This window comes from Strigops habroptila, chromosome Z (genome assembly GCF_004027225.2).
Source record: "Strigops habroptila isolate Jane chromosome Z, bStrHab1.2.pri, whole genome shotgun sequence".
Taxonomy (NCBI): domain Eukaryota; kingdom Metazoa; phylum Chordata; class Aves; order Psittaciformes; family Psittacidae; genus Strigops; species Strigops habroptila.
The window spans coordinates 12867722-12895038 of record NC_044302.2 but is presented as its reverse complement, the minus strand read 5'-3'; the positions used below and the strand labels follow the sequence as shown (position 1 = coordinate 12895038).

General features: G+C 35.8%; 1 protein-coding gene across 5 annotated transcripts in view; it reads left to right on the top strand.

Moving 5' to 3' along the window:
• The window catches only part of DPY19L3 (dpy-19 like C-mannosyltransferase 3), a 33921-nt gene that overhangs the window by 3017 nt on the left and 3587 nt on the right, over positions 1-27317 (top strand). The window contains exons 3-18 of one of the 5 annotated variants that reach the window (XR_003995040.1): positions 363-496; positions 5913-6003; positions 6850-6971; positions 7172-7317; positions 8988-9111; positions 10523-10657; positions 12349-12480; positions 13002-13103; positions 13914-13987; positions 14228-14386; positions 15916-16038; positions 16396-16507; positions 17096-17152; positions 20115-20197; positions 22353-22447; positions 25922-26005. Coding sequence is in view for 4 of the 5 variants with exons in the window: in XM_030511854.1 (XP_030367714.1) it covers positions 363-496; positions 5913-6003; positions 6850-6971; positions 7172-7317; positions 8988-9111; positions 10523-10657; positions 12349-12480; positions 13002-13103; positions 13914-13987; positions 14228-14386; positions 15916-16038; positions 16396-16507; positions 17096-17152; positions 20115-20197; positions 25922-26054; positions 26808-26966 (1886 nt within the window). In the remaining variant the exon portion in view is untranslated. Of the gene's footprint in view, positions 1-362; positions 497-5912; positions 6021-6849; positions 6972-7171; positions 7318-8987; positions 9112-10522; positions 10658-12348; positions 12481-13001; positions 13104-13913; positions 13988-14227; positions 14387-15915; positions 16039-16395; positions 16508-17095; positions 17153-20114; positions 20198-22352; positions 22448-25921; positions 26055-26807; positions 26967-27317 lie in introns of those variants that run through there. The other 4 variants (XM_030511854.1, XM_030511857.1, XM_030511856.1 and 1 more) reach the window with 4 other exon arrangements.

Genomic DNA, 27317 nt, shown 5'->3' with positions numbered 1-27317 from the left:
AGATTTTAATTTCTTACTTTGTGATCTAACAGTCATCCTGTATTGCTTTAGTTAAAAAGTTGCTCTGGGGGATACTTTAAATTAGATGTGGTATTGATCTAGATTTGTATAGGATCATGGTGCTCTTAAACTACAACTACATTTTACCAGTTAAGGCACACTTCATTTCACTTGGCATGCAAATAAAATACTCTGAGTTTGCTATTAAAAAACACATCTCCATAAAGACCTCTTAAAACCAAGTGTCCTGTTACCTATAGAATGCAAACTGTACCAGCACAGGCAATCTATAAATGAGTTTCCAGAATTCCTTTAAGTTTTAATTATGTATTTCACAGAGTATGAATTGTTTTTCTTCTAAGATCATACAGGTGGAAAGCTGTGGAACATACTCTCCATAACTGTTGGTGGAATTGTTGCCATCTCTCTTGGACTTCTTACTTCTGTTTATGTTGCTACACTGCATGAAAATGACCTGTGGTTTTCCAATATTAAGGTAACAATCATTTTCATATTTTCATCAGTGCTTTCATGGACATTAATGAGTGTTAGTTGAAATTTCATTTATTTCTGTATTTGTCTTGGAACTTGCTCAAAACTATAGAATAGTTCATTAAAAAAAAAAAAAAAAGCTGTGTTTCCCTCCACTTTTTAAATACTTGATCATTTCTATAAATACCTTTCCCCAGTTTTTCTCTAAAAATATTGCTACACAGCTCCTGCCTGAGTTGTAGCTACGGTTCTTCCAACCGTTGATCATTATCTAGAACAGAATTTCAACGATCTACTGTATGTCGCTCTGTAATCATCTTTCTTTTATCCAGATCAATCCAATGTCAAACAAAACCCAGTTAAATTAAACAACATGCAAAATCCTGGTACAGAGCTCTCTAATTGTATTTATACCGTGATACTGTGCAGTTTTTTACATTCAATACTAATGTTATATAATGTTATCCTAAATGTGCAAACCTCAAAGCATATTTCAGACATTCACCAGTGTATATCCAACCATTCCCAAGATCCAGGACTGACTAGTTTTTTTCTAGAATCATTGCATGGGAAAATAATGCAACTGTACACATATCTAAATTTAACCAGAGAAAAGAAGCAGGTGAGTCATTTTCCTTTTAGATGCCTAAAATTTACTCTGTTAGGTTTATGTATGACGTTACTCAAAGAGTACATGTATCTAATTGGAATACTTGCGTTGCAGTGTGTCTTTCCTACTACATCCCTTTTCTGTCCCAGAAACATTTATGTTCTTGTAATAAAAATAGTTGGCATTTACTGAAACAACTGCTGTTGTGTATTATATATATAATACTCTTTTGTACCCACTCTCATCTTTATTTGAACGTATAGATAGATATATGTTGAAGGTACACCTTAGGTTTGCCTTTTCCTACCAAAACCCAATATTGATTAATATCACAGGTATTGTGTAACTTGAAGTACAAACAGGCATGGACTCGTGGCAATGTGTGAATGTAATGGATACCATTTAGGTACAAAAGGTGGAGTTTTTGCTCTGAAGACCCCACTAATATATGAACATCATGATTGCATAGTTACAAAATTGTGAAGTTTGCCAGTTGAATTCAACCCTGAAAATTGAAAGTAAAAAGAGTTCATTATGCAAAGTCATGATTCTTAACCTCTAAGTAATTGAAGTCATAACTCGCATGTCCAAACGTAGTGGTTGCCTTTCTGTAATTTCAATTGCAGTTTATAGAAAGCCAGTTCAGTCTTGGGCATCTTCCAGCGATGATTTACCCAACTAGAAAACCTGTTCTGTGGTTGTTCTACTGTTTTATTCCATTTTGAATATGGCTTTCAACAAGGTATTCATTTCAGCTGCTGCAGTATGTGTCAATCTTGTTCTTACTTGCTAATAAATATGCCTGCTATTATAAATTTGCCATGGTCGTTGGAAAAAGGTATAAAATTATTTTCTTATCAGAAAAACTGAAAATGCAGATCTTGAAGAGTGTTTTATGCTATGAAAGAGCTACATGATTGGTATTTCCTTTTTTTATTCCAAAACACCCTGAAAGAACAAGTAAAAAAAAAAGAGAATTCAGAACACCATGTCACATAATCTGAAGCTGTGTTTATGTACATTTCTAACAGGGATCACAGAAGGTTATAATCACTTATCTTGACCAAACAATTTGAAAGAAAAAGTTTGAATTTCCTCTCATATACATTAAAACAACAAAGATTTCTGTTTATGATGGTGAAAGCCAAAACAGATTTCTTATCCAAAAATATTTTCTCAGTTTTCTGAAAACTTTTTGGCACAACACATAAAATAGCTAGTCTTTTTTCAGTGATTTTTCAATAGCTGTTTAGAGACTGCTGCTCAAATACAGTATCTTTTGGGAACAGGATCTGCTATGAAAAGAACAAAATGGGGAGAATGGCATCACCTCTCCTCTCAGCTGTTGCGTTACTTGTTCAAATGCAAACTCTAAAGAAACTTCAAATGAGCCAAGGCCACACAGCAAATGAATACTGTAACACAAATAGGTAAACTTCTAGCTTTCATTGGTTCTTCATCCCTTCTGAGTAGCCATTTAGACTAGTACTATTGAATTTTCCTTTAAAAAACTGTTGCTTGCAAGAAGTCAGGAATAAAACTATCAAATTTTAAATCTTTCCAACATGCAGGATAAGAATCTTGGGATTCTTTCTCTGAAATGCTGATATTTTCCATTTATACATTTTGAGTGTAAAAGAAAGATGAAAAAAAGTGGGGAAGTGGGTAGCCTGCTAATTAGTACTATAGAAAGTGAATTCATAAGCCACAAAGAGAAGCAGGGCATTCCAGTACTTTTCCAAAGATGTACCCATTGTGCTATGGTACTTTTACCCTGGATTAAAAGTCTGATTTGAGTAGAATCATGTCATTCTAACAGACGGGCATGAGGTTAACCAGCCAAGAGACGATGTACGAGGATTAAATCTGTTTGCTGAAGGCATGATTATCAACTGGGAACACTGGTAGCAGCTGTACGTATATTTATAATATAAGTTTCCACTTGTGTGGTTGAGACTACTTCCAAATCTTTCTGATTTTAAACTGTACAATTAAAAATATTTTCAGTTACACAAATTGTGTTTCAGCTTTGTCAAAAAAGAAAAGCACTTGGAGCTTTACTTGCGCTCTTTATAGAAAACTTCAACTCAGACCTTGGCTACTTGGTTTGAGGAAACCTAAGGGATTTTAGAATTTTGCCTTTGAGAGGAAGTCCATTGTATTTTTATTTTAATGCTTAATATTACGATACAGTTGCATAAATTGAAACAGTATGCAACTCTATATGGATCCTGGAGGATAGTGTTGGGATTTTTTTAACTTGGAACTTGAACTTCTTTGTTAAAGACTCACTAATTTAATACACAGAAAGATAAACATGTGCTGTTACAATGCTTACCCATAAGTCTGTATGTTTTTATTGACATGGAATACTAGGAAAAGTATAAATTGCAGTAGAACTGGAAAAGTATTGTAAGTGAATAAAACAGATGTTATCTTAGCATGAAGCAGATGTAAAACTCACTAGTGTTTGTCTCATAAACCATAGCATTTGGTTGAATACAGCTGGTGCCAGGATTACAAATTAATCATGTTTGAATGCGGTTTTGCTAATTAGATCCCCCTCTGTGACTACTCTCTCCCCCTTAATAAATTCCAAATGTTAACATTCCTTTTCATTTTTTTTTTTATTTTTTTTTTTAATGAGCTCTTAGAATCAGCCACTTTTTGGTATTAGAAAACTTTTCAGTAGTGATGAATTTGAAACTAGAGCTCATTCAAATTCCAGCATTCTCATTTTGCTAAGTAAGTGTGTCGCTTTTAGTATTTAGTGTCAATGTCAGTTTCTTCTGCCGGTATTACAATGATTTGTATGTCACAGAGCAGCTGGAGAGTTTAATTGTGAACTTACATTGAATCAGATGTGTTTTTATCTGTTGATTTTTCAAAGACCAGAACTAATATTGATTTAGTTTGTCAACGGTTTACTTCAATAAAACACATAATTTGAGATAAGATTCTGTACTGAGCAGTAGAGGGGGAAGGAACATGATTTTTTATCTAGCTTTATGTTAGCTTTGAAATAGTATTGATCCTGTTCCAGCGAAAGAGATGGGGCTGTATAAGAAAGATGAAAGTGGAGATTCTGTGCAAGATTGCATTAACCAGAATGGCATTTATAAAAATCTCAGAAAACAGTAACATTCTGTTATTTCAGTAATGTACTTTTGTAAAGAAAGCTGAATTAGTAAGATTAGACATCTCACTTCAATTTCTTAATGACTTGCATACATGCATGGTTTAAACCCAGCCAGCAACTAAGTAGCATGCAGCTGCTTGCTCACTCCCCCCTACCCCTGATGGGATGGGAGGAGAATTGGGATAAAGTAAAACCCGTGGGTTGAGATAACAGTTTAATAATTTAAATAAAGTAAAAAATAATAATAATGGTGATGATTATGATAATAATGATGGAAAGGAAAGGGAGAGAGAGGAGTGAAACCCAGTACAGACAAGTGGTGCACAATACAATTGCTTACTACCTGCAGACAAGCACCCAGCCGGTCCTCAAGCAGCCAATTCCCCAGGTCCAGTCCTATAGTGAACATGGCATTCTGTGGTATGGCATATCCCTTTGGCTAGTTCAGGTCAGCTGTCCTGGCTGTGCTCCCTTCTGACTTCTTTTGCCCCTCCTCACTTGCAGAGCATGAGAGACTGAAAAGTCCTTGGTTTAACTTAAGCACTACTTAGCAACAATTAAAACATCATCATCATTCTCAGATTAAAGCCAAAACACAGCACTGCAGCAGCTACTGGGAAGAAAATTAACTCTATCCCAGCCAAAACCAGGACATACACCACATACAGGAAGCTCATTTGATTTTCAAATCTCAATATAAACCTTTTCTAACTTACTGTTTATGTGAGATATTTGCTGAGATGTTTCTGCATCAACTACTAAAAAGATCACTAACAATAAAACAATTTTGCGTATGATGCCTACTAATTGTCTTCATGTCAGTTGTTCATGCAGTTGTATTTTGTTTAAATGTGGTTGCTCAAGGCTGTGAATTTGTTAAATTTCGTTAGGTCTTCATAACTAATGAGTCTTTAACAAAAGGAAGTGAATTCCAAAGCAAAAATCCTGTTCTGAGACCACTTTTCTCTGGGACAACTTTCATATCTCACTGGGATCCAACTGCTGCAATATTAGCCAAGAAAGAGACGAAGCTTGAAGTGTACATAGTTTAAATAATTTGAACATTTTAAAATTAAAAAATAACAACTTTACCTACAGCTGAAAACAAGTAAAGAATTGTTTTTCCTTTAATCTGTAATTTGAGAATGATGAACAGCTGGCTAACTGCCAGAAACAGCACTTACCAAGTGGGCAACAGCATACCCTGCCAGCTGAAATACCAGAGTAGCATTATGGTGTAGTTCCATGTAAAGCACACTGAATTAGTTGAGCCGTAAGTTGGCAAAGCCATGGAACACTATGGGACATCTACATCTGGAAGAAAAGGTTAAATACATGGAACAAACATCTGCAGCTTTAAAGGCCAGCTGTTGGCCACTGCACCTATCTAAACATTGAATATTACAGAAGAATAGTAAAATATCCAGAATGTTTCTGAATGGCATTCTGAGCAGAATCACAAAAGGGATATTCATTTCCCCAGCTACCAGAGGCATTGACACCTCAGCCCTTTGCCTCACTCCCTTTATTTGAACTGATTCACATAGAGTGCACTAACAAGCCACTGTATAGCTCAGTTTCCCTGGTGCAGCAAGAATTTGAGTTGAAGGCAGCTTCATATGATTGTGAAAAGCAAACAGAAAGTGAAATTGTATGAACTTTTACTTGCAGGAAGTGGAAAGAGAGATTTCATTCAGAACAGAATGTGGACTTTATTACTCCTACTACAAACAGATGATTCAGGCTGCTTCCATCCAGCAAGGTATTGTAAACTGTAAAGTAAGTTTTACTTCATGTTGCCAGCTGACTATTTTTAAATTTTTTCAAATGCAGTTGAGAACAAGGGATACTATAATTGCGAAAGATAGTGTAACAGTTGTACTGGAGACAGATACATTCTGTTCCTGTGCCAGGGAGCCACTAAGTTATGGACATGATAAATTTCACAATGATACAGGGGTTTCTGTGTCACACCTTCACATTCTGATGAAGGCAATCACTTTGAGGGACAGCTTCCGTATCTGTTAAGTTTCAGCCTTGCTGGTTTATTCAGTATATTACTTTCATTTTTATTCTTCTCTTGTTCAATTTGAATTAGGAGCTATTTGTGGGAAGGGGCCATTTTTTTGCTGTATGCCTGGACAGTAAGTGACACCATAAGCAGCTTCCAAGGAAATCCTATACAATGATGGGGTTTTCTGTGACATTCTCATGTTTTCTAGACACTTAACTGTTGCTCCCTAGCGGTTTTTGCTTATACTACACATTTGTCAATATCACCTGTATTCAAAGTAATGACAAGAATGGTTCTCAAGATCCAGTATATACCACAGATTCTATGCTAGGAGTGCAAGTGTAAAAAGAAATGTTCTGTGTTATTAAATGTATAGTACTTGTATTAACACTCTGAGTCAGATTCAAAACAGGGAAAGCGAAGACCTCACAAGGTCATGTTGATTCAGAAGTAATGTGATCTGAATCCTTGATTCAAAGTTTGCCATTTTTGATGACAGATCCTAAAATACCTTTGAAAAAGTTATTCACTGTTCAAATGAAGATGGAGGGGGAAAATGATAATCTCCTATTTCAATTTCTCTTTATCGTTAAGGTTTACATGGTTTAGTATATGACAATAAAACTGAATCTGTGAGGACAATTAACATACTTGAAAGAATGAATGTTTACCAGGAGGTGTTTCTCAGCATTCTGTATAGGATTCTTCCAATTCAGGTAGGCGTTTATTTATGGCTTTAGATTGTAAGTGCATTATGAAGATTGTGCAGTGAATCATAGCTCCCGTTTTTCTAGTTATTTTCTAATGAGAAATGTTCCTGATACCTTTTTAATTTGTAAAAGCAAAACCTAATTCATATTAAGTATAAGCCCCCATCAGTGTTTTATGTCAACATCAGTATTCTTGTGTTTTACAGCAATACCTAGAGCCTGTTTATTTTTATATCTACACTTTGTTTGGACTTCAGGCAGTTTATATCATTGCTCTGTATGTAACAAGCTGGCTTCTTAGTGGAACATGGCTTTCAGGGTTGTTGGCAGCTTGCTGGTATATTACAAACAGGTAAGTGAGATTAAACCTTCTATCTTTCTAAAATTGTACCTCGTTTCAAAGGTAAGGCATTAAACCTTCAGGTGCATGGTTAACTGGACAAAAAACAAAAAATAAAAATGAAACTGTAAGGCCTCTTCCAGATTAGCCAGAAAATGAAAAAAAAAAAAAACTTTTAAATAATACGAAATAATCAGAAAACAATCAGACGTTGCAGATTAGGATTTTAAAGTTTCAAGAAGTAAAAAATTTTGGCTTAAATTGGTCTCCAAAACTGGATTACATCTTTCAGATGTGTCTGGATGTCCAGATGATGTAAGATGATGTCCTGTCATCTCCAGCCTAGGATTCCTTAGGTGTTAAAAGACACCTGTATATATGCCCTTCAGATCTCTCCTCACTGTCCCACACCCAATCTCCAGGGATTCCTTCAAAAACCTAAAATTGTCAGAATTTCAGCTTCTGTTTCCCTCTTGCACTAATACTCAGAGAAAAAAGGCAGCAATTGAGCTGTTCTGGTGCTTTATCACTTTGAGAATTCCCAGTCTGGGGAGAAAAACTAAAGAACTGGGTTAACGCTAGCAGTAAGCTGCTGGCATGAAGCTAAGACTGGTGACATAGGCTGTTATCTGTAAATTAATCAGGAAAATGAAAGTACAGTGTCAGTTCTACCAAAACTGTTTGATATGTTAATCAGCGGCTCTAAAGGTGTTTATCTGCAAGCATGTCCATTACAGAATAAATAAGTATATAGAGGTAAAATGTTTCTTTCTCCAAAGATGAAAGTAATTAAAAAATACATGCAGTGTGCAGTAGTTCACGTTTATTTCATGAAGTTATCTTTTCCATTTACAGAGTATTTGGAGCAGATCTGTTTTGTCCATATTTCTAATAATGGAAGCTTGTTATCCTGTATAAAAATAGAATAAATAGATGGAATTGATTTGGATAAAGACTTTCTGTCCAGATGAAGTACATATGAAGCTACCGAGTTACTACGTTTTAGACATCTTTTTCATCCCTATAAGCATGTCGCAGATGGGTTGCTTACTTTAGTTTTTAGCAACCACATTTACTCTACACAAGAAAAAAGGAAATTATTTTTTTTGTTCTAACTTTCAATTCAGGTTTTGTAAATGAATGCCTTTTGGGGAACTTTTACTCACTTTCATCCCATACTTTTTATGCTAGAACATTCCAAAAATGCCCGGAAGTTCCTGAACAGTTTAGTGGTGTTCAGATCTAATGCGCTGGGATCGCTGTGAAGAAACTGATACCTGCTTATTCTTGTATGTGCTTTTTGCAAACTAAAAAATGAAGTAGAATTACCTGTGACATGAAAACTCAACATTTTGAGAATGGTTTTGTTTTGGATTTTGTTTGTTCATTTTTAAACTACCCAAGCCGTGCTTTGTAAGTAAGATTTACCATAGTGTAAGTTTTTTAACAGTAAGTGAATCCAAAGTACAACATTTTAAGTACAGAAACAATGGATGTCTTGCAGAAATTTCAGAATGATTTTTTTCAGAGCCAGGCGTGTTGAAGGAACTAGAGTGTAGAGACTCTATTTGTATCCATAAGAAATTAAAATACCACAAAGATGCCTGTCATTGCAACCTCTCTATCATCAAGTTGGTATTTTATTTGTTTTAATTTTATGAAACTCTGTTTGTTTTGTACAGAATAGATACTACAAGAGTAGAATTCACCATTCCTTTAAGAGAGAACTGGGCACTACCATTCTTTGCTGTCCAGATAGCAGCCATCACATACCTACTCAGAACTAATTTACAGCCTGCTCAAGAAGTGAGTATTCCTAACATGTATGACACAGTATAATTAGTATCAGAAAACTGTCTAGAAAACCAAGCACAAAATGCTTAATAAGCATTTATAGCACAGAATATACACACACAGATCACTTATAATATTGAAAACATTAATCAGATACACCTTCTGTTAATTTAAATGTAGCTGAAAAGCAGAAAAATTGAACATGAGCCAGCTTCAGTGTGCACTCGCAGCCCAGAAACCAACTGTATCCTGGGCTGCGTCAAAAGAAGCGTTACCAGCAGGTCGAAAGAGGTGATCCTGCCCCTCTACTCTGCTCTCGCGAGACCTCACTTGGAGTACTGTGTACAGTTCTGGTGTCCTCAGCATAAGAAGGACATGGAGCTGTTGGAGCAAGTCCAGAGGAGGGCCACGAGGATGAGAAGGGGGCTGGAGCACCTCCCGTATGAAGACAGGCTGATAAAGTTGGGGCTGTTCAGCCTGCAGAAGAGAAGCTGCATGGAGACCTCATAGCAGCCTTCCAGAATCTGAAGGAGGCCTGCAAGGATGCTGGAGAGGGACTCTTCCTTAGGGACTGTAGCGATAGGACAAGGGATAATAGGTTTAAACTTAAACAGGGGAAGTTTAGGTTAGGTATAAGGAAGAAGTTCTTTGCTGTGAGGATGGTGAGCAGAACAACTGAACAGGTTGCCCAAAGAAGTGGTAAATGCTCCATCCCTGGCGGTGTTCAAGGCCAGGTTGGACAGAGCCTTGGGTGACATGGTCTAGTGTGAGGTATCCCCATGGCAGAGGGGTTGGAACTAGATTATCTTAAGGTTCTTTCCAACCCAAACCATTCTATGAGTATATGATTCTACGCTCAGCAGTGAAAAAATATAAAGGTAAGCTCTGAAGAGTACAAGAGTCCTGTGTACTTAAGGAATCATTAGAGTAACACAAAGTGGGCAGGAAAAAACCTTGTAAAGCACAAGGATTAAAGAATTTCTTTGATTTAATTTCCAAGTTAAAGAGGTTGTCCTGAAATGCAAGAATAAAAGCCAATAGGTGATACAGTTTCTTTGTTAAATGGTTCTTGGGTTATTACTCCTCAATTTGATCAAATAACTGCTATTTATAGTATAGTATAGTAAAATATGTATTGCATGTTAATCTGTGGGCTGAAACTGAGATCTCACCATTGTTTTGCAAGTGTTACTACAGTGGTAAAATACAGGCATAAATACAAGAATCTGTAACTCAAAAATATTCATTATCCTCCAAGCAGTTATTGCAGCTAGAAAACCCATGTAAATGGTTTTTAAAATGGACATATTAAGGTTGGTTTCTTGGTTGGTTTTGTTGGGGGGTTGCTTGTTTGGGGTTTTCGTTTTGTTTTTTTAATGAAGGAAACAATAAAGTTAAATAAAACTTTGTTCCCTCCTTCCAGAGATTGACATTTATGGCTGTATTTATAGCAACATTTCTCTTTAGCCTGACTTGGCAATTTAATCAGTTTATGATGCTGATACAAGCATTGGCATTATTTGTACTAGACTGCTTTGACTTGCTTCCCACAGCAAAGGTAAGATTATGTTTGGAAATAACCTCTTTTTTTGTTTCTTCTGTTCTACCATAAAGCTAGCAGTTTTGGAGGTATTTTACTAACCAATGGCTCAGATGCCAAAAGTAATACAGATTATACATTATGCTGCTTTGTGCTTCTAACTAATCACAGTGTGTATACTGCAAATGTAAAAATGAATCATCAAAGCTACATCATTTCTGATTTTTTTTCTTTCAGCTGATTTTATTTCACTTTACATAATTCACTTCTACTGTTTAATTTTTGGCTAATTGTTTAAACACAGCTATGTTTTTGCACTATTTGACACCTTTAAACACTGTCCTAACAGTTGATCTAATACCACAGTTCAAGCATGTCCTCTGGAAGTGTCCATGGGAAAAAAAAAATCTTTGCCTAAACTGAAGTACTAACAGTGTATGAATTTGGCCTCAAGTATTGTGCATCCCTGTTTGAAAGTTAGGTTTAGGCACTGTGCCACAAAGAGAAGGAAGAAGATAGATCAGATTGCTCAAGAGAAGTGGTTACCTTTCATACACTGAAATTCACCACAAAATAACATCCTCATTGCTATGTTGCTGATCTGAATGAGACAAAAAGCAAAACAAGTGTAATTAAGGGATCATTTGCAGTCAATCTTAGGAAATAGAAATACACTGAGGAAGATTAAAACATTGTCTTTGAATTTAATGTCCCTGAGAAATTGTACCAAGATTATTTTAGCACTCATAGAAGCTTACATTAGGTTCTAACCTTACTAAGGTTCTAACTTTACTTTAAGGAAGGTTACAGTAGGATGAAGAGTTGTTCATGTTTGTTTATTTCATTTTAAATTTGAAACAGACTTGAATATTAGTGATTGTATTAATTGGACTGAAAATTAGTATGGTGGCTGCATATCAAGATATCTGTGGTTTACTTAACAGTTTCTAAACCCTTCATTATATTTGCAAATGTAAGCTGAAGTTAGCAATTAGTGTGACTGATCAGCTACCTTGAAAGTTTGCAAATTATCAGCTTCATCCTGAATTATACCAAAATGGACTTATTGCACAACTCCTATTGCACATTAATTTTCCAAAAAGTGCTACTTAAACCTCTTGGAGCTTATTGGGACTTTAGATACTGACTTACACTACTGCTGTGATACAAGACTGAACTCAGGATCTTTGCGTCACATAAGATTGATGTTTTGATACCACTGTATCAGAAAATCAGTTGCGTTTTAGTGTCTGCATTCAGCTGAATTAGCATAGCTCAAAAAGGACTATACTCAACTTTTAGAAAAAAAGTCAGAGAAATCATCTGTTGTCTGATTGCTGAGCTGCACTGAGCCGTAACTCTTTAGTCATAAAGACATTAGAGTCTGCTACAGAAACACTTATTTGACTACAGAAAATACAAAACATCTTCCAAATACCAAGTTGTTAGTATTTCCCTTATTCTGCAATTGTTTAACTTACCTGCTTTATTATAGCATCAGACTTCCCTAGATACAAAATATTAGTCTAACTAGTTCAGGACATAAATACAGAAAGGGTATAGTAACACCTTTAAGTGTAGTGATTCAGTGCAGGATGATACTCTTTTTTGTAAAAATAATTGATGTCAAAATTAATTATAAAACATTCAAAGAAAATCAGGTATGACTGTAAAGTTTTTTAGGCATAAAAATCTTACTATTGTTACAGGTTACATGGCTTTATATCATTCAGATTTCTGGATTGCTGCTAGTCTGTGTCTTACAGTTCTTTAATTCTATGATTCTTGGATCATTACTTATAAGTTTTAATGCTTCTGTCTTGATAGCAAGAACAATCCAGGTAGGTACCAAAATATTTTTGTAGTACTAAATAAAGAGTGATGTAAATGAGTAGTTTATCTACATTATAATCTTAAATTACTAATTAGAGGAATTACTGTAGCGTAAAGCCACAGAAACATTGCATGATCAAATAATGAATTCAATTACACTAACTGCAGTACAGCCAAGCACATCAGACACCATAATTCTGTGATTGCTATTAACTTTTATGATAGTGCAAGCTGCAGTTTTGATCCTGCAAAAAAATGGCATAAATGGGCTTTACTCCTGTCTCAGCAGAACTTGTCTTGGATTTATGGATCTGCCTCCAACAAAATATTCTGGATACTTGCTTCTGTGTACATTTATGCTTACATGAACCTAATATAATCTGATCCTCATCAGGCCTAACAGACAATCTGTTTCAAGTAGTCTGTGTTGCGTTTGTTCCAAATACATATAAATTTACTGAAATACTAATATTTTGTTCCAAATACATACCAAAAAAGTACTGAAATGCTAATATTTTCTTCTTTCTAGAAAAACCTAAAAAAGGGTCCCTTGCTTAATAGGCTTGGGAAACTTATCTTCCATGTACTATTAGTCTTGTGCTTGACTCTCCTAATAAATAAATTCATCAAGGTAAGCAAATATTCCTTAATATAGAAACTTATGAAATGTATTACATTAAAAGCTATTTGTTAACCATTTACAGTAATATCATTAAATAAAAATTGCAGTGAGATTTCACTGCATTTCAGAGACTGTGTTCTGCAAATGAAAGATTGTTTTGTTAATCATTTTTGGTATATAGGTTTTTAAACATATTCTTAAAACTTCATAAATTAACATCAAATAATGGAATACATATTTGTAACTTGAAGCTCACCGGTAGTTTTGTAACAGTTGTAGGTTAGCATCCTGATACTGCTAAGCATTTACGAAGTTTTTCATTTAATTTACTTTTCAAAGAATACACTTAAAAATGAATACTTGTTATAAAAATTCTGTAGACCATGCCATACTTTGAGTTGCTTCTTGTGCACAGACTTGTCTGCAGACATTCATGACTGTAATACTTCTGCTTTAGAGTTTTAGTATCTTCAAGAGATCTGTTTCAACAGATTAAAATTTAGTATACATGGAAATTAAAAGTAAGATAAGGTAAGTCATTGAAATAAAGAGTACAGCAAAAACCAACTTGTCCGGGAAATTCTTTATCTGTAAAGAAGAAGCTAACCCTACTAGATATTCTAAAAAGTAAGTAACTTGCCCTTTGGACCACAGGACCGTAATTACAAACTGAATGCTTGATTGCAAAACACCCTATCTCAATAAGCCTGTGTTGCTACACTGTATTATTTGAATGATGAAAAAAAATGTTTATTGTGTGAAGCTTAATTTTTTTGATACTTAGAATATAATTTCCTTTCTTTTTCTCCTCATTTGTAGAAAATTCTTAATCTTGAGTCAGATGAACATATATTCAAATTTCTGAAAGCAAAATTTGGATTTGGGGCAACAAGGTATGAATCAGCTGCAATTTTGCTTTCTTATATGACTTACTAAGTGAAGCCTGCAGGTTCTTCTCACTTAAAATCTTGGTGATAAATCATGGATTTTTACTGCATGTTTATATTGTGTATTTTCCTTTGTAATAATCTGCATAACTGGCTTTCTAATTTCTTGGAAAAAAGGAAACTTTGGTCCTTTTTGACATGGAGTTAAGAAATATTTGATGACAAGGATTATTCTTTTTTCTTTAGAGATTTTGATGCTAACCTGTATCTTTGTGAAGAAGCTTTTGGTTTACTACCATTAAATACTTTTTCAAGACTCTCGGATACATTACTTTTTTACATCTACGTATTTGTTCTCTTCTTTATGACAGTAGCAGCTGTAATTGTTGCCTTTCGGAACCTCAGGTAATATACGTTCTTAAAATAATTCACATTTTTATCAGTTTTTGGACAACAGGCTAAGGAAGTCACCATTTCATACAGCACAATAGAGCATTACTTTCCACAGGTACTACAGAAACAGCAGGGCATGTAATAGAGAGATCATGCAAAATAAGTAACTTCTTATTAAAGCTAAAAATGAGGCTGAACAAAGAAACGTTCTTCCCTAGATTCTTTTTATTTGCTGTTGAAGTTTTGCCATATGTGTAGAGTTGGTTGGATTTTGGTGGGGAGAAAGAAAGCAGGGAAAGAGTGTCTTTATAGAAAATAGCATTAGTTTCTTTTGCTCGTCCCATTTTCCCTGATCAAAGCACTCCCAATGAAAGATTTCCCTGGTGGTACCCTCAGAGTGCCCAGAAATGAGCTAGGATAGTCTGTACTGAACTTTTGTGATCTGTGTGAAGAAGCAGGAGCGGTAGACTGCAACTGTGCATCACTGCTGCCAGTTCCCCTGGCTGATCTGTAGGTCTTGGAGGTATTTACAGAACACTAGAAGAAAATTAGTACTGAACTGTTATTTAAAAAAAAAAAGGTAAATGGTTCATTACAGACCTCCCAGTTTTGCATTTACAACCTGGGCAAAAGTTAGGATGCATGATAGACAACTTGATTAAGCAAAAATTCAGGGGGTTTCAAGGAGTATCACATAACTAATGCCACTCATCCTAGATTTTATGGAGAATAGGATAAAAGGGGAAGAGAGACAGGGGAGGGGAGAGGGAGAAGATCCAAAACATGATGAAACTGTGGTGTTAATTATGAAGTCATAGTTATCTATAAGGCATTTTGATACTATTCAACCAGCCACTTAAAAAAAACTTACTGCATCAATCAATTTTCAAAACAAAAGGCCCTACAGCTCTTATTTTCTGTAATTCTAGATATAATCCGAAACATTACCAGATTTTTAATACTGTCCCGTTATCTCAATTATCCCCCATGTGAAAAAAACAAGGAAAAAACCCACACATTTCAGCATTTTTGGTTTTTGATCAGCCCTTCACATACATTCACGAGACTGGCCACCTCAAGCAATAACCAGTCCTTTCAGCACTTATTTTCTGTAAATTTACTTCCAATTTATGGCTGTAATAGCATCCAGATATACTAGTACAACCCCACAAAACAAAGTTAAGTTCTTCACTCTCATAAAAAGCCCTGTGAAACCTGTGGGAGTAACTGCTTCCAGCAGTAAACCAACCATACCTTTCTGTAAACAATTTTATCTCATTCTAAACCAGCTCATTTACATCCGTTGCATTTCCAGAAAACTGGGCATGAAAATAAATGCCTGGTGCTGCATCAAATTGGTGCTATCAGGCTTAATTGTATCACTGATACAATAGAAGATTGTATCTTCTATATGTGAACTGGTAGCAGTACTATTGCTCATTAGCATCAGAAGGGATTAAATACATTTTAAAATTCAGACAACTCTATGAAATACGCTACAAAACTTCATATAATACTTCTTATATCTTCTGTTTAATTAGCGGTTCAAATCAAGTCCAGTTGATGGAAAAAATGGGTGAATGCACAATAACACTGAAGCCTGATGCTGCTTACAACTTGATTCACACAGTTCTTTTTGGATGTCTGGCATTAAGCACAATGAGGTATAGTTTTGGGGGTTTTTTTAATCCTACTGAAGGCTTTTTAGATGATTGAGTATATTTTTATAAGAGCCTAAAATATGCTGACCACAAACTGATCATGAACCTTCTTTCTTTCCATGGTGTGTTTCTGCTTGTAGACTGAGGCATTTCCCAAAATTCTGCCAAAAATAATGTTTCAAAGTCTGGAGCAGAGATGCTTTCAAGAGCACATAACAAAGTGCAAAAATCTTTTACTCAGTTATTTCAGAGTCTTGAAAGTCCAAGACAACTGTGTTCAGAATTTCTTTTAACTGCTCTCATCAACACAGCTTAGCAGAGCTCCAGGTGATCAGCAAAAATTTGTCTGTCCTCTTCCAGAATGAAGTACCTCTGGACATCCCACATGTGTGTATTTGCATCTTTTGGCCTGTGCAGTACGGAAGTATGGAAGCTTGTCCTGAAATGTATTCATCTCTACACATCACAGAGGGTTAGCACTATACTTACAGCATTTCATGAAATGTGGGTTTGCTCCATATCTAAACCAAATCAAGACTCAGAAGTCTCTGACATCTGAAATGAATCTTGTTTGTAGTTTGTATCCCCCTAAACTGGATATCTCTGAAGTACATTTGTGTAAATTTAGTAAATGAAATGTATTTTCTAGTGGTTTATATGTTAAACAATTTATATATTAAACAATTCCATTTGAATACACTAGATGGCAATGTAGATGTGGCAATGAAAAATAACCACAATTTTACTACAAAAGTCTTAGTCACCATATTAAGAAAGCATCAGCAGTCTGATAAGACCTTTACAGCCCGTTATACTGAATGATACAGTGTTTTCCACTTCATAGAAGATAGTATATAGATACAAATCCATCATTTGTGATGGGTCTGTGATAAGGGTTTTACTTGAAAACAAAATCAGAACGTGGTCTTGAAATTCAAACTGTAAATTCCACCACGTGATACATATGTCAGATATCAAATACATTAAAAATCAAGTCTATCCAAATAAATGTATCATCAAAATAACCAATCTTTTTTTTTTTTTTTTTGCACTTTCTTAGATGCACGTGATGAAGTATTCCATACCAATAATTACATTACTATACATTTCATATAAGGTAAGACAATTTTTTGCCTGCATGTTCTGACTTTTTTTAGTTATGTGGAATTTTCCTTTTCTCAAAGAGGGGAGTTGTTTTATAAATAATTGCATACAAGATTTGTGGATGAATTTTAAAAATTGGGATAACTTACCTGAAGTGGGTACCTTTATGTATATGATCGTATATATATACAATTGTATGTAAAGGATCAGTTGGGCTCATTTGATCTAAAGTAATTGTTCATAAATACAAATATTTGTCTGATTGTGTGTGTAAGTTACCAGGTGTTATTTAAATGCATAATTTTATGGAAAAGTAAGTTGTCTGTTTGGGTTTTCACCCCGCAGATAAGATGCAGATTGTTAAATTGTGTAATGATTCATTGTAGGAGCAGAAATAATCATAACATACTATATGTTATGTGCTGTGCCTCATCCCATGTGTTTCAAAGTACAGAATTGTTAAACTTGTCAAGTACTATTGTTATCTTCATGTCCCAGAAACAAATTATTATGGTCAAGTGTTTAAATGTACATACATAAAATATATTTAAAATAATACCATATGCAAGGTTATTAATTTGACAATCTGTCGTAGTAGTGAGATTTAGAAGATTAACTTAATGGGGATACCATTATTTTAATCTGTATTTACAAAGCTGAAAATTCACATGCTACCTCGGTGGAGAACTTACTTCTGCAATACCTAGTGTGAGATGAGAATACTTCTGTTAAATAATTGCCTTCAGGGAAAACCCAAGATGAATTTCATTATTAAAGTTAAAAAGGCAGTAGTAAAGCAGTTAAGAAAGCTGCTAGTAGAGTTCACTCTGAAAGTCTGTTTCCCCCTTTAAAACAGTGAAACTAAAATTCAAGAAAGACTGTAACAGTATGTTTAGTAAAGTTACAGTGACGTAGTCCACTTAAATTTTCTTGCTACTCAGTTTTTAGAGGAGTTAGTTTGGTTTTGGGGTTTTTTCCATTAGTATGCTGGTTAGCGAAGTCATTTACCTTTTTTATCATCTCTAAAAATGATAGAAATAATGCCATTTCTCTTCACACGGTTAATGCCAGGAGCATGACATTCTAATAGTCTCATGTGAGAGATCAACTGGGAAGAATTTTCCTCGCACTCTTCATGAGCAGATAGGAAGTTCCTAAATCAGATTCAATTCTGAAGTCAGCAGAAGTCACTGATTTTCATAGGCTTTAGATGAGGCGTTAGTTGTGCTCAGTTTGCCTCAAAGGCATCATTTTTGTGTTTCTTCTAAATATAGGAAATAATTTTTATTGACATTAGAAGTATCGTTTTTCAAAGTGCTCAGTGGGAATAAAGAAATACTTCACCTCTCAGAGTTTTTTATTGTCTCAAGTCATTTTTTGCAGTTCAGCTGCCAGGGGAGTGGACGTCTTTGTGCCTGTGTCTCTTCTCCAAAGCTTCAAGGGTTAGTTAGCCTTTTGATTCATTTCACAACTGCTTAATTTATTTACTCATCTCTCAAGTGATCTTCTGCAGAGCAGAAATGTCTATTATAGTACTACTGCCCCAAACTGTAAGGTTGTGATATTGCCATGACTATACTTTAGATGTTTCTCAATCTATCAGCCAGTATTACTTTAATAAATGTACCAAGTAAACAGTTAAACTAATAAGTATCTGAGTTGGCCCAGTTATATCCCTTGCTCCCCAGTCCTCCTACGTAATACAGTTTTAGGAAAAGAGTGCATGTTTTTGCTAAGTAGCTCAGCAGCATCACACTCAAATTCCTTCTGATCTCTTGGATGAATATTATCTAAATTGGATGAGCTTAGATTATCAGGCATGTTTTCTTACACTTTCCTGTGACATTTCACTTTGCAAGCCAGCAATCCTTGTTATCTAAAGAAAGCAGGTTTGGAATAGGTTCTCCATAACATCCTCTGTAATAAAGACTGATGCAAAGCAGTCAGCCATTAGCATTGTCATTATCTCTCTTAATTGCTCTTTCTTTGCCCTTGACTATTCACTAGCTTAAACAAGAAACCCTTAAATAAATCTTTGTTCTGTTAGCTTTTTGGGGGCGGGGAGGGTTAAGCTTTTCAGAAATCAGTTTAAAACCTTAACTCTCTCCTCCAGATACGATTTATGTATTCTTGGTCGTCAGTAAATTTTGAAATGCTTTCCGCCCACCCCCCCGCTTCCAGCCAGTAGCCTATTGGATGTTGCCATTCAGTCACACTTTTCTTTATTCTTTTAGTAGTTCTCTTTTAATTCAAACTTCTGAAATGCAATTCATGGCACTCACAGCATATCTGATGATTTTAACTTCTGATATGGATTTCCTAGCAATATAAGATTTGGTTTTGGGTTGTTTTTTTTAGTTTATTATTACATAGTTGTAAGTTGCCTTTCCAAACTTAATGTTAATTCCTGGGGTGTTTCCTTCTCCTGTAATCACAGGCATTATTTAATGGCTTGGCTGTTACATATTGAATTCTTACATGATGTCTTTTTATCTTGTTCCTTAAAGCTTGGTCTATCAAAAAAAGACTTAAAACATTGGCATTTACCCTATAGTCCAGGGAACTGAAATGGTTCGTTTGTAAAGTAGATACAATGCACAACAGTCACATTTGGTGGCGTCTTTAATTTCCCATCAATTTTAAGAAACAGACTAATCTTAATTAATAGAGTTCTGGAAACCTCCAGTGAGATGTGCATCTGAGAAAACCTGTTCTTCTAAGGATCCCCACAACAGGTAGTTCTGTTCCTTCTGGTCGTCTGGCAGGAGCTGCAGATCTCAAACTCTGAAATAGTGTATTCATACTGCAATGACAGCCACTGAACCTTTGTAAGAAGGGTAGATACGCTTATTTCTTGCAGCTTATCCATGAGCTGGACAAGATCAGTTACCAGCTAAGAGGAAATAATGTTTCATCATCCAGGACTTGGTTTTGTTCATTCTGTCTTCAGTTGTTTTGTTTTGTTTTCATTATAGTTCTGGCCAGGAATAATGGATGAACTGTCAGAGCTGAGAGAATTCTATGACCCAGACACTGTGGAGCTGATGAACTGGATTAAGTAAGAGGATTTTTTCTCTGTTTAAGTTAAAGGCTATTTGTGTAGATCTAATGTTCTTAGTTATAGTGTTCTCCTTATTTGTCACAGCTCATCAGTGAACTCTGGTGACCCATGGAGATAGTTAAGGATGGATGGGCTATCAAAAGGTTAGGTATTAATGGCTGTGGAGAACAGCTACATGCAAAGGCCCCCAGACTGCTCTGTTCTGGTTCAGTATCATGCTGCTGTATTGCATGTGTATTAGGGAACCAGTTGATTATATTTTCTCCCATAAGTACACACAGTTTTCCCACCTGAAAGAGGGAAATTTGGAGGTGTCAAGCTTTTTCTGTCGTATTGTAGCTACCTCTTTACATTAATAGACCTTGGCAGTGAAATAATTTCATTTTTACACACCCCCCCCCCCGTGTATAGTTGTAGGGCTGGAAAATCTGTACCCTACAGTCTGTTTGTTGAACTTTAAAACAATCTCTAATATTTATACTTACAAGAATTAATCCCAACATATGTTCTAAATTGTAAACAAAATATTTGTAATTGAACTTGAACTTGCCACAGCTAAGCATAGGTGCAAAGTCCCTTTCAGGAGTATGAGTTAATCATTCCAACCCTACCTTGTCACTTCTGCTTCCTCACAGAGCATAGGAAGGTATTTTTAGGTGGAAACAGTTTGGGATACTGCATTTAGAGGATCCTGAGAAAAAGGGCCAGATAGGTTGTTCTCTGGAGGATTGCGAATTTAAGGGATATGTTCTCTATTAACATAAAGTAACCATTAAAATCTTTCAGATTAAGTTCTGGACAGAGATATTCCTGGGATGTGTATTTATTTGGAACTCTAACAAAGTTTCATGTTCTGGGGGAAAACATTCTGCAAGTAAATCTGAATTTACTACATTTAACTTTGAACTAGTTGGCGTTTTTCTTTGGAGCCCTATATTGTGCTTTCATATGCAATGAGCTGCAGGGAAACAAGTCATCCAGGCTATTCTACCTATAGCAACATATTTGCAGTCCATAATGTTGTATTTCTTTAATCCATAAACTAGAAAGAGTAATTTAGAAGTAAAATATATTACAAGTTTTCAATGACTTATTTTGACAACAAGCCATGTTTTTTTCCATCATTTACAATTTTTGCAGCCATATTGACACCTTTTTGTGACTAATGTTTACCAGCCACTTCCATTTAGCACTACTGTTTTATTAAAAGATGGTAAATGCCTGATAGTTCAGGTCTCCTGTGTACAATATATAGAGTTATATATAGATTTATACATAAAATATCCATGTGGAATTATTCCCAGCCATGGACTAGATTTGACTTGATCCGATGAGAATAATTTTTCATATGTTCTTAGTGCTGAGAATGCTAAACTGGTGCTTGTCCTCTTTTCATTTTAAGTCATGACAGGCCATTACAGAGGGAAGTTTTCTACTTAGAATTTATTGTGTTTAGAAATATTATTCCTGTAAAGAAGAGTTAATTATCTATGCTTTAAATACAAGTCAACAAAATTTATGGTAAGTTTCTCAAAGTGGGACAGATTTTCTTAAGTTTTGATGTGTAAGAAAAATATTTTACTATACTAACACTGGATAGTTCCGCTGCAGTTAATGATCTGTCAAGGTTGGTGTCAGGAACTAATAATTCATTATTAAAGCTCAGTATGAGAAGCTGTAATTTGTTGTGTATAACAGTGAATTAGGAATAACTCATCTGTCTTGCAATCTCTCCACAACAAGAAAACTCTTCTATCTGCTTAGATCTAAACGCATATTAACTTATCCAAATATACAATCTGAATAATAGCCAACTATTAGTCTGTCCACTGGGAAGTGGCTGCAGATGTATTTTTCGCTCTTCCGCTTACTAGAATCACCAGAGCATTTTCAGGAAGATATACTGGTGTAGATCTCTACAATAAAGTTATTGCATAGTATGGAACTGCAGCTATTGCAGAGTGCATTTTTTTACCTAATGATCTTGTATGTCCCAGTCTCTTGCTTTTTCCTACCCAGCACCTCATTTTCTTAGCTTTTTTTTTTTTTAAAAAAAGTCAAGAAGGTCCTACAGTGACCCAGGGATAGTTCACAGCTGTGTTCCCAGATGGGAGGTACATTAAAATTCTTAGTTTTGGTCTTTCTCCCTAAGACAACAGGAACAACATGCTCATTTGTGAGATGGGGAAGAATATCAGTAGAATGAGCAAATCAATAGCGTGAACTTCCCTACTCTGTTTACTTCTGGTAAGTGTTTAAGAAGCAATGTCTTCTGCCTTTAAAGGGGAAACCTGTCTAGAATTGTGGAATATTTCATTAGCAGTTACCAAAAGTCATAGAAAAACTTCTTGGAAATCTCAGACAACAGCCAAAACAGTGGGAAAGTTAACTGAGACTGAGATTTGGCAGAGCATCTGTCTGTGGGGGTCAAGCAGGCAAATTTTTGTATTAGTGGAAACCCCACAAATTTCCAAAAAGCTCTTAAGGTTACCAAAATGGAATACCCATGTTTCAATGGTGGTTCTTTCGTTTAGTAATTTATATTAATGGCTGTATTTTAATTTCAAGGCAGCTATAAATTTTAACTCTTCACTCTTACTTACATGCCTGATTTTCAAGGATAATCACACTGAAATCAACGCATATTCCAGACTTTAAAGGCAATACTACACTTTTTTAATCATTGTTCTTAAATTTTTCGGCTCATCCTTTGTCATTGACTGATTTGTCAGTAAAGTTCAGGCATGAATTTGATAGTGCCTGAGATCTAGGCTTATACCAACTGTGTAGGTGCACTCCGTTATGTGAACAAAATATGCATGCATAGAATTGAGGCTGGGACTAACAAAAATGCATCTTGTTGCTCGCTCTTTGTGGCTGTTGTTTTCCATTTTTGCAATTTTCAGTCATTCCAAACCAGAGGGAAAAAAAAGAACCATGACAGTTTGACTGAATATGCTTTACTGCCTATCATTTGCAGCTAAACCTGTAATACTTTAATACAGCATTCTGCAAATAAAAAGACCTTCTTTTAAAGAAGAAAAAAATCTAACATGGCGTATTTGAGAACTCATTTTCAGTATTTCCTTCTCCCAGCCCCTTTGCTTTGTAAAATTCCTATCACGAACAGGTACTAGTGAAGGAATAATCTGAAATTTGCCAGAATTTATGGCCTTGAAAGCAACTACAGAGTTCAGCTTTGCAGGACTTTGAAAAGAAGTAGCCATTTTATTTCTAACGGCATAACCTGTAATAGCAACATTGTAGGGCTTCCTTAAAACTAACTCAAAATAATTCTTTACCAACTGGAAAGAAAGACTTACTACCACTTTTAGAGTCTGTGCAAGTAGTTCCTGTAAAACCTTTTTAATTTTAATGAGTTAATCTTTAGTATTCATATAATTCTCTAGATTCTTAAGTGCAGGTGAAGAAAAGCTTCATACAACGTATTATAGTGCTTAGTTTACCCGTTAGTTCAGCTGTAATTAACTTGTTGAAAGCTTAGAGCTCCAAAAATAAATGAGATTATTTGTTCAAAATGCCATCAGGTCTGCTTGGAATGACATTTAAATTATATAATGTAAATCAGTTTGACCTGTAAGTCCTTGTCATTATTTAGTGACATTTCATACAGAATAAATTGTTTGCAGGTTGGGCAGTGTGGTATGGAGCTTGGCAGAAAGCTATAAAAACAAATTATCCTTTCATTTTATACATCATTTGTTCAGACATTTGTAAAAATTGCTTAGTTTTTCTATAATAGAGAGGTGTCGTTCAGTGGTTTGGAGCACATTAGCTGCCTTGGATACAGACCACAGCAGTTAGGGGCTGATTCGGGTAGCAGGATTGGAGAAAGATGCTTGAATGAACTGTAGAAATTATTCCATACCAGAAAAATATTAGTTAATTGTCACACCTTCTTCTGGTGGCTGTTGCAGAAGGTAAAGGCTCAATAATAGCCACCAGTTGAAGCTCTTTAGGATGTAACTAAGGAGGGCAGACATTGCATGAAGCTCAGTGTCACCACCCAGCTTCCAAGCAGTGAAATCCAGTGCCAGGTTTGTGTCCTTGGCTGCTGGTGGTGGGACACGTTGGTCTGGGAACCATTCAAGCTGGGCTTCTGCATTTCTGACAATCATTTTTACAGCAAGTTATGGAAAAAGGGCACTGTCACCATTTCCTCTACCTTTCCTTTGTAAGAAAAGAGGCTGCGGGCTGTTTTCTTGGGAATGGTTTTTCTTTGTTTTCTTGTGGTTTTGCCTTTGGTACTTGTGATTTTTTTTTTTTTAAGAAAGTTTGATTCTGCACATTGGCATTGCATTGGGTTCTTCAGGAGCCAGAGATGCAGGACTGCCTTGGTAAGGCCCTGTCAGGAGATAAGTACTGCAGAGCATTGCAGAACTTGAGCTAATCTTCACCAAACACAGAAACAGACTTTACACATTATTAATTTTATAAATTGCTGAAAAACTAGTCTATCGGTCAAGTTAAACTGGCCTATTAAAAATACTCTCCTTGGCTTTCCTAGATGAGACTAATGTACCAGTGCAAGAATTTTTAGGAAGGGTTTGAAATTATTAATGGATTTGCTAAGGATAATCTCTTGAAAGGCAATAGTAAAATTTAATACTTGTCTCTGAACATTTTCAAGCCAATCATGGAGCATAAAGAAGACTGAATATGCAGCTGCAGTTTCAAAAGGCTCCCTGAAGTACACCCCAAAGTGTCTCAATTCTTTGACCACTGTAAAATAGCGGCCATATGGGCACATCTGTGGATGTCGGCAACTATTCACATTCCTGTCTAATTTCATTTTACTTGATTTAGTGTATGCTTTCTGTTCTTTTAGTCTTCATAGGACCTTTCATGAAGGTATGCCTATTAAGTGCTGGAAAACACTCAAGCATACTATGAGCGTTTTAATTGGCCTAATTATAGTAGTCTCTGATGCCCGGCGTTTTCACTTTATCTATCTTTTTGCTATGCCCTTCTGTCATGTCTTTACATATATTTTAGGTTGGAAAATTGTTGGGGGGAAGGTGAGCAAAAAAATATTTTTTCCTTGTGAGATACCAAAACACTTACTTAGATAACAATCCTAGACACCAGCTTTGCATTTCAGATGAGATCACAGGGCCAGTAACTGACAGTTCTACCTGGCACCTTATGCACCCCCCACCCTGCTTTTTGTGACTGGGGTGACTTGATTCATCATTTTCCTCCCCCAGTTGTCACAATAGGAGGATTAATGTCTCACATAGCAGAGTTTTCATTCCAAGTGAATGGTGAATGCCAGGACAGTCAAAAGAAGTTTTAGCATTCAGATTAAATAATCCATTTTATATAGAATACCTTACATATCAGACACAAATCTAAGTCACAGTAAGTTTCTTGAAACGTAACAAGAACTAGGATATAGACATTTACAAATACTCAGAGGCTGTATGAACCCAAGAAATACATAAAATATGGAAGTAGTTTGAAATTCTCAGGATGATGTTTCCTGATAGTGCACGGTAAATTTTTTATTTGCAGTTAGAGTATTACCATGATTTGTCCACTTCATATCTGAAGAAATACAGTTCCTGGAACAGTTTGCTCCCTAAATAGAGGAGACGCAGAAAACTATTTTTTCCAGTCTTTTTTTTCCTTCTGATCTGTAACAAGCAATGCAAAAATGCCCCTGCAGAGATTTCCTCAGCCTTATCACCATTTGTTTAGGTCAAACACTCCAAACACAGCAGTGTTTGCTGGGAGCATGCAGCTATTAGCAGGAGTCAAACTGTGCACTGGACGGACCCTAACTAATCATCCCCATTATGAGGATAAGAATCTGAGAGAGAGAACAAAACAGGTAAGAGTATTCTAATTGTTTAAGCTAATTCTTACCCAGAGCAGTGGCTCCATTCTAGAAAACGCATGCAGTTTCTAATGGCAGGTTGCAAATGAAATGACACCATGTGCTTTACTCACTGAACTAACTTATTTTCAGATACAGTTCCAGAATTTAACTTCTATGAAACTTGTTGTACTTCGGGCATCTGCTAACTCGCTTCAGGCAGCTGGTGTATGTCAGAGTAACTGTAACAAGGTACTCAAGCTAGTCCTAAGTGGGCTATTTTAGGTGCTGTTGACGTTAATAGATCCTGCTGCCCAGATTCCTTCTGCTGCCCAGAGGAAACACAGAGCATTTTCTCATTTCCCTGATACTCCCTTCAGTTCCCAGACCAGCACATAACATTTTTATATAGAAACCACGTTGAGAAACTCCACACCAAGCAGGGGAGATGGTTCTGAACTATCCTTTCCTCTAATTTAGACATTCTGAATGTTTTACTGGCATCTACCAAGGCCTTTCTGCAGACAACAGCACCATTCGGTGCTTTTATAGTCAGCAGCTCTACTATTGTGCATCACAGTAGCAATAAAATAGAAACTACAAGTGGCTACTGAATGAAGCATTTAGTTATTAAAATACTTAATTCAAATCACATGGATTGGCAATCTCAGTTCTGCCTCTAGTTCAAGATAAAGGAATCATGAAAGAGCAGACAAAGAAACAGTGGTGATGTTACGTATTTTACAACTTAGTTTTCTTCTTCTATAGATTTATCAGATCTATGCCAAGAGATCCCCTGAAGATGTTTACGGAATACTGCGCTCGTTTGGCACAGACTACGTCATCCTAGAGGACAGCATTTGCTATGAAAGACGACACAGTAGAGGCTGTCGTTTACGTGACTTACTTGACATAGCTAATGGCCATGTAAGTGTTATATACAAGAGTAATAAAGAAAATACGGTTCACTTCTTTTTGAAATACAGTTATGATTTGAAGTAGCTTGCATGATTTTCACTTCATGAGTGTAGGAAGTAAAATCTAATGGAGCCTTTAGACATTCTCAAAAATGGCCAAATTGAATACTGCTTTCTTGGGTTGTATTTGATAAGAAGGAGGAATTCAGCCTAGGCAAAGTAAGTCATCACTTCCTGATGTGCTCCAGGTCAGCAGTACACATATAGTGTTCGCTTTCAGAGTGCAAATCACTTCAGAGCTTCAGCTCCCTCGGGATAGTTGTGTTACTCCATTGCATCTGGGGATTTTTTAAGCATTTCT